Consider the following 6,531-nt stretch of genomic DNA (forward strand, 5'->3'; position numbering starts at 1 on the left):
TTGTGTGTTCTTGCTGCGTTTGAAGGGCAGTTTTGCAAGTGGCCTTCAAACGCGGCCTTGGAAGGGAAGGATGCGGCCCCCTGACCTGAGACTCAGCCCTTCTGTGTTCCTCCTCTTGACCTCTGACCCCGAGCCTGGATTTGTATTTTTTCAAACGTATGTATCGTCGAGATGACTCCGTCATCTGCTCCCCATGACCGCTGAGAGGGGCTCCGGCTGACCCCCGTGACCCCCGTGACCTCTGAGTACAGGTTGACACTGGATGGATGATGGTCTCTGCACTGACCTTCGTTCAAGCACTTAGATGACCTTGAACGTTGCATCATCGTGCATCGGTCCAGATGTGGAACCAGCAGTGGAAGGTGTGAATGAAAACAGATGGGACAGATGTTGGACAGATGTTTGCAGCTGTTGGACAGCACGGACTCTCGTGATGAGGCCACGTGCTGAAACCCCGATGTGCGTCCTCTGAAACCTCCTGCAGTGAGACGCTCCAGAGTCAAACTGCAGGACGCGGCCAGCAGGGGGCGCTGCCGCTGCAGCGACTCCCCCAAGCGAGGCGGGACTCCATTACCCACAAAGCCACAGACGCAGGCGGCTAAACAAAACCATTTGTGTTTTATTAGTGACAACAAAGAGCAGAGAGACACACATGACTACTTCCTGTCAGCACAGGAAGTCGGGTGGGGGCGGGGGCGGGGGGCGGAGCTTCACGGGAAGCTGTCGTCGTCGTCCTCGGCCATCTCCTTGGCAAACTCCAAGTCCTGCTGCTCTCGCTCCCGACGCTCCTGCACACACACACACACACACACACACACACACACGAGTATGCATCTGTGTGTGTAAATATATATATATACATTCTACATGCCTATACACACGTGTGTGTGTGTGTGTGTGTGTGTGTGTGTGTGTGTGTGTTACCTCGGCTGACTCCAGGTCTTTGTTGTAAGCTTTGGGAGGAAAGCGCATGGCCTGCAGGGGGAGACACAAGCCAAAGTTACAGCACGAGTGTGTGTGTGTGTGTGTGTGTGTGTGTGTGTGTGTGTGTCACACAGGGTGTGTTACCTTGACGGACATGTTGTGTATGTCCAGGCAGAAGCTGATCCTCTGGTGGAAGGCCAGCTGAGGCTCTCTGGTGCCGTAGATGTCCATGGTCTCCTTTGATTGGACGAAACCTTTCTCATGGTTGATGCTGGCCTCGATCACACCGTCACGGATCGCCTGCGCACACACACACACACACACACACACACACACACACACACACACACACACACACACACACACACACACACACACACACACACACACACACACACACACACACACACACTGAGTATTCACATTGCTGCTAGCGGCTTCAATAACCGCTCTAGGCATGAAAGCTAAGCATTAATGCTAAGCTAATAGAAGCTAATAGAGTGTGAGTGATGTCACTGAGGGGAAAGAAAGGGGGCGTGGCCAGCCTGTCCACACTCATGACAACTGCTGTGTGTGTGTGTGTGTGTGTGTGTGTGGCTAACAGTGGCTAATGCTGGCTTAGCATAGCCAACGCGGGCTAATGTTGTCCTGCAGCAGCAAACGGTAGTCAACACTGGCTAACAGAAACTGGCTCGGCTAACGGTGGTTATCAGTGGCTAATGCTGGAGCTAGTGGCCTGTGGGAGCTAACGGCGGCCTACGATAAGCTAACGCTAGGCTAACGGTTGCGGCTAACCTTGGCCACGATGAACTCGGCGTCCTCTGGACTGTCCAGCTGCAGCTTGAGTGCGATGTCAGCCAGAGAGATCCGAGAGTAGGACAGACTGATCATCCTCACCCCTGTGGGGACACACACACACACACACACACACACACACACACACACACACACACACACACACACACACACACACACACACACACACACACACTTACTTTTAACATAGCTGCTTACTGATTAATACAGTACGAATCTAATCTTCAATAAGAGCTCTTAGCATTAAAGCTAAGGCTAACGGCTATGGAAACAGTGGCTAATAGAAGGCGGAGTCTGTCCGAAGACCTGACCCTGTGACAGGAAGTGCACGTGGCGTCTAAAAAGGCCAGAGGTGTGAGGTCAGGGCTCAGGGGTCAGAGGTCAGGGGTCAGGCTCACCTGTCTTGATGACGTTGTGTCTGAGGCGGATGATGAGTGTGTAGGTTCCGTCCGTCTGGAACTTCTCCCCAAACTGCTCCAGGGCCTGGTTGAACTTGGCCAGGTTCCCTGTCCTCACCGCTACACACACACACACACACACACACACACACACACACACACACACACACACACACACACACACACACACACACACACACACAGAGTCAGAGGGGGGTCCAGTGGCGCCTCCTGCTGGCTCTCCCAGTGGGTGGTGACCTCTGACCTTGGGTCAACAGGAAGTAGGGCATGAGGGACCTCTTGAGTGAGGGCTGTCTGAACTGCAGCCGGTCGGGGATCTCGCCCAGCAGCAACTCCACCACGATCAGCAGCTTGTGGACCTGCACAGGAAACATCTCACCACCAGGGGGCACTGTGTGTGTGTGTGTGTGTGTGTGTGTGTGTGTGTGTGTGTGTGTTTCTAACAACAGGCCTGTTCTAAACGACCCTCTGCTGTGATTGGCTGCCTGCTGTTGAGTTCGAGCTGTGATTGGTTCGTTTCTCAGGCCTGAAAGTTGTGCTGTGTTGTTCCACTGCGTTTGATCTGCTGCGCCACAGCGCCGCCCTGCAGGCCTGGTGCTGCCACTGCAGGGATGGTGTGTGTGTGTGTGTGTGTGTGTGTGTGTGTTCCTCACGGTCTGCTTGAAGCCCACTGCAGTGTGCTGGGGGGCCTTCCTCAGAGCGTTGGTCAGGGTCCTGCGGGCCTCAGAGTACTCCAGCTGGATGGCCTTGATGCGACCTGGACCAGGTCACATGACACTCGGGTCAGCACCACACACACACCAGAGAGAGACAGAGAGAGAGAGAGAGACAAAGAGAGAGAGAGAGAGAGAGAGAGAGAGGGAGAGAGACAGAGAGAGAGAGAGAGAGAGAGAGAGAGAGAGAGAGAGAGAGGGAGAGACAGAGACAGAGAGAGAGAGACAGAGAGAGAGAGAGAGAGACAGAGAGAGAGAGAGAGAGAGAGAGAGAGAGAGAGAGAGGGAGAGACAGAGACAGAGAGAGAGAGAACAGAGAGAGAGAGAGAGAGACAGAGAGAGAGAGAGAGAGACAGAGAGAGAGAGAGAGAGAGAGACCTACCAGTGTAGTAGAGGTACCGAGCCCACTCGTTGTTGTTGGCCAGCTCTGGGAAGACGGACTTGGACACCAGCTTCTCAGCCTGGTCGTAGAGGTTAAAGGTCAAGTAGTTCCTCAGCAGCAGGTTGAGCAGCACCGCCTGGCCGTCAGCATCATGACGCAGCGTCGCCGTCCGCAGCCTGGTGTGGAGGAAACTGCAGGGGGGGGGTCAGTGGTCCAATCAGAGCAGCCCTGACAGTGTGTGTGCATGTGTGTGTGTGTGTGTGTGCGTGTGTGTGCGTGTGTGTGTGTGTGTGTACCTGCGGATGGAGTCAAACTGCTGCAGGAACTCGTAGACCCGGGCGTGGTAGTAGTAACACTTGGCGGCCACCAGGTCCAGAGCCCTGCGGTTCTTAGAGCCGATCTTCTGCAGCAGGTCATCAGACACCTTCTGAGCCTGGACACACACACACACACACACACACACACACACACACACACACACACACAGTGAGGCCTGGCCTCCTCTGCTCCTCCAGGCCTCCAGGGGGCGCTCCACTGACCTCAGAGAAGCTCTTGGTGTTGGTGAGGTGGACGACCAGCAGCAGCTGCAGGTACGACTCCACCTCTGGCAGCAGAGGAGCCGAGGCCGCCTTCCCGGTCCTGGGTCTGAACTGAACATCGCCCTCTGCCGTCTCCATTGGCTGGAGGGAGGGAGGGAGGGGGCGGGGCAGAGAGAGAAGGTCGGGTGTTTATCCTGCAGGTGGCTTCAAACACCACTGCGGCAGACCCGGCAGACCCGGCAGACCCACCTCCTCCAGGAAGGCCAGCAGGAAGTCCCTGGTGCTGGGGTTGCTGGTGAAGAAGCCGCTGACGGCCTTGTGCAGCACGTTGCTGTTGAGGCGGCGGCTGGTGGAGGGCAGCGCCCGCAGCGCCCGCAGCACGAAGCGAGGCTCCTTCCCCGACACGGCCTTCTCGATCTGCTTCACCTGCTCCCTGATGTCTGCAGGGGGCGACACGGAGCACACGTCACGCAGCGCCCAGAGGAAACCAAGCAGGGTTTGAAGCCCCTCCTCCAGTGACCCACGTCGCCTCTCCCAGGTCAGAGAGCCGCAGCGAGAAGCCCAACCTGGGCCGGTACCACGAGCTCACCTTGATCAACAGTCAGTTCAAGGTCCAGTGTGGAGAGCTTGGCCTGACTGGTGATCTTTACAGTGGCCTGAGATGATTAGAAATAAACCCAGTTCAAGTCTCACACACACACACACACACACACACACACACACACACACACACACACACACAGAGGCTCCGACCCAAACACTGCTGTTCGCTCTCTCTGACTCTGTACACTGCTGGAAACATCAGCTGAGGGCTGAAATGATGAGGCGGTTCTGATGGATGTGCTGGTTCCGAGTGGTCAACTGCTTCCATCAGGTAGGAAGAAGGAGCTGATTTGCAATGTGATGCGTGTCCCCGTGCACCAGCTGCAGATGCATTCTGGGAGGCCCAGGTCCAGTTTACAGAACCAGTGTGGATCAGCACTAAAGCGACTGGCTGGCCAACATGTCTGGCGCTGATCGACGCAGCAGTAGATGGAGGATCGACTGGTGCTGCCTGAACCCAGCCCGAGTCTCTGGTCTGAGCCGAGACCTGGATCGGGACCTGGATCGGGACCTGGACCGTCAATAGTGGTTCACAGCGAGGGTTTGAGCTCGACTGCGGCTGCGCAGTGGCCTCTTCACAGCTAGCAGCTGGATGTTGTTGTTAGCCCGGTTAGCTCACGACTAACTGGCTAGCTGCGGCTAGTTCCGGTGCAGCGGGTGGACAAACCGAACCGAACCGGACCGAACCAGACGGTGTTGTGAACCAAGTCAGGCGTTGTGCACTCACCGTCCAGCGTCAATGCGTCCAGCTCTTTGGGCGCTTTAGCCGCGTTAGCCGCGTTAGCCGCCTCCTCCTCGGGCATCTCCACGTCCTGCGGCTCGGGCTCCTTGGGCTTGCCGGCCTTGGAGTCCCGCCCGGCCGCCTTGTCCCGCCGCTTGGCCGCTGTCTCCTTCATGTCGTCTGGAAGACACAAACAGTCCGAGTCCACCTGGAGCAACAAACACTGGGCCGCCGGGTTCTGATTCTGCTCCGCTCGCTTCACTTCGTTCAAGCTACAATGACTGGCAACTATTCTCGAGGCGCTGAGGATTGTGGGAAGTCACACAGTCACGGCAGGGCAGCTAATCGAGTGCCGATGGGGCGATGCAAGACCGACAAGTCGAGTCTGCGAACCTTGATGTTGACGGTGTTTAGTGTCGCAGCGATCAGACGGCAAGGGAGCTCAGCTTCAACTAACATGTAATAAATAAATAAATAAAGAGGTCAAATGTGTACTGTTGTGTTTCATTGTCTAAAATGCATCAGAATGCGTTCAAATCCGAGACGAGTTTGTTCAGAATCAGAATCTCATTTATTTAATTAATTGTTTGTTTGTTTGTTTGTTTGTTTGTTTTTATTTGAGGTATTTCCTACTTCTGCGTGGTGTTGTTTGTGTGGCTGTTCTCTGTCTCTGACGGTTCGCACTCATGCCTGATATGACGTTAACAAACTCACAGCACCCACCGACTCTTGTAAGTGCGCTCACTCAGCGGCCGGCAGAGGGCGCCAGTGCAGCGGCCCGTCCAGATGGAGGTTCAGCCGCAGCCTGAACTTCCGGAGCGGCTTCACGTCTTCGTCGCCGTCCGGCCCAGTCAGCTGATCGTCACCGCGGCTCACTCCGCCCACCACCAGTCTCGGCCAATCACAGAGGGGATGTGTGGACCCCTCTGACCTCACGGACCGATATGTCAGCGAGTGACGTCACAGCTCATCTAAACCTTGAAAACAAAAAGCAAACAAGAACAAACCTGCGAGTTGGCAGGACCTCGTGAGGAGCTTCAGCGAGGCGCGTGCTCGCCGAGACAGGTGACAGGTGTCGGTGGGCGTGGCTTGTGTTTGCTTTTGCGTGTGTGCGTGCGTGCGTGTGTGTGTGTGTGTGTGTGTGTGTGTGTGTGTGTGTGTGTGTAGATAAGGAGGCGCAGAGGGACTTTGTGACGTGCGGCAGTGAGGAGCGTTCAGCACAGAAGAGTTGTTGAGCGCTTCAGTGAAGGTTTGTGACCAGTGGCTTCAGTGCCATCGACGCTCTCACTTATGTATTGATGGTCGATCAGTCGATCAGCCTCAGTCTGGTTGCCTTTTTACCCTTTAACTCACTGTAGCCCCCGCCCATCCGCCGGTTGACAGGATGCTGCCTCGCTGGGAGCAGGTGGGAGGC

General features: G+C 55.8%; 1 protein-coding gene across 1 annotated transcript; it reads right to left on the minus strand.

Moving 5' to 3' along the window:
- Positions 1 to 599: 599 nt before the first annotated feature.
- Positions 600 to 5,448, minus strand: LOC142882583 (26S proteasome non-ATPase regulatory subunit 3-like). Its single transcript, XM_076017386.1, has 12 exons — positions 5,124 to 5,448; positions 4,043 to 4,233; positions 3,794 to 3,934; positions 3,551 to 3,687; positions 3,255 to 3,445; positions 2,813 to 2,916; positions 2,404 to 2,518; positions 2,139 to 2,258; positions 1,720 to 1,823; positions 1,069 to 1,224; positions 925 to 975; positions 600 to 788 (listed from the first exon to the last, which is right to left on the minus strand). The coding sequence occupies exons 1-12, from the start codon at positions 5,290 to 5,292 to the stop codon at positions 711 to 713; spliced, it is 1,557 nt and encodes a 518-aa protein (XP_075873501.1). The 5' UTR covers positions 5,293 to 5,448; the 3' UTR covers positions 600 to 710.
- Between the last annotated feature and the right edge of the window lie 1,083 nt (positions 5,449 to 6,531).

This window comes from Nelusetta ayraudi, unplaced genomic scaffold (assembly GCF_046127955.1).
Source record: "Nelusetta ayraudi isolate G7.1 ecotype Tasmania unplaced genomic scaffold, CSIRO-AGI_Nayr_v1 ptg000339l, whole genome shotgun sequence".
In the NCBI taxonomy this organism is placed as follows: Eukaryota; Metazoa; Chordata; class Actinopteri; order Tetraodontiformes; family Monacanthidae; genus Nelusetta; species Nelusetta ayraudi.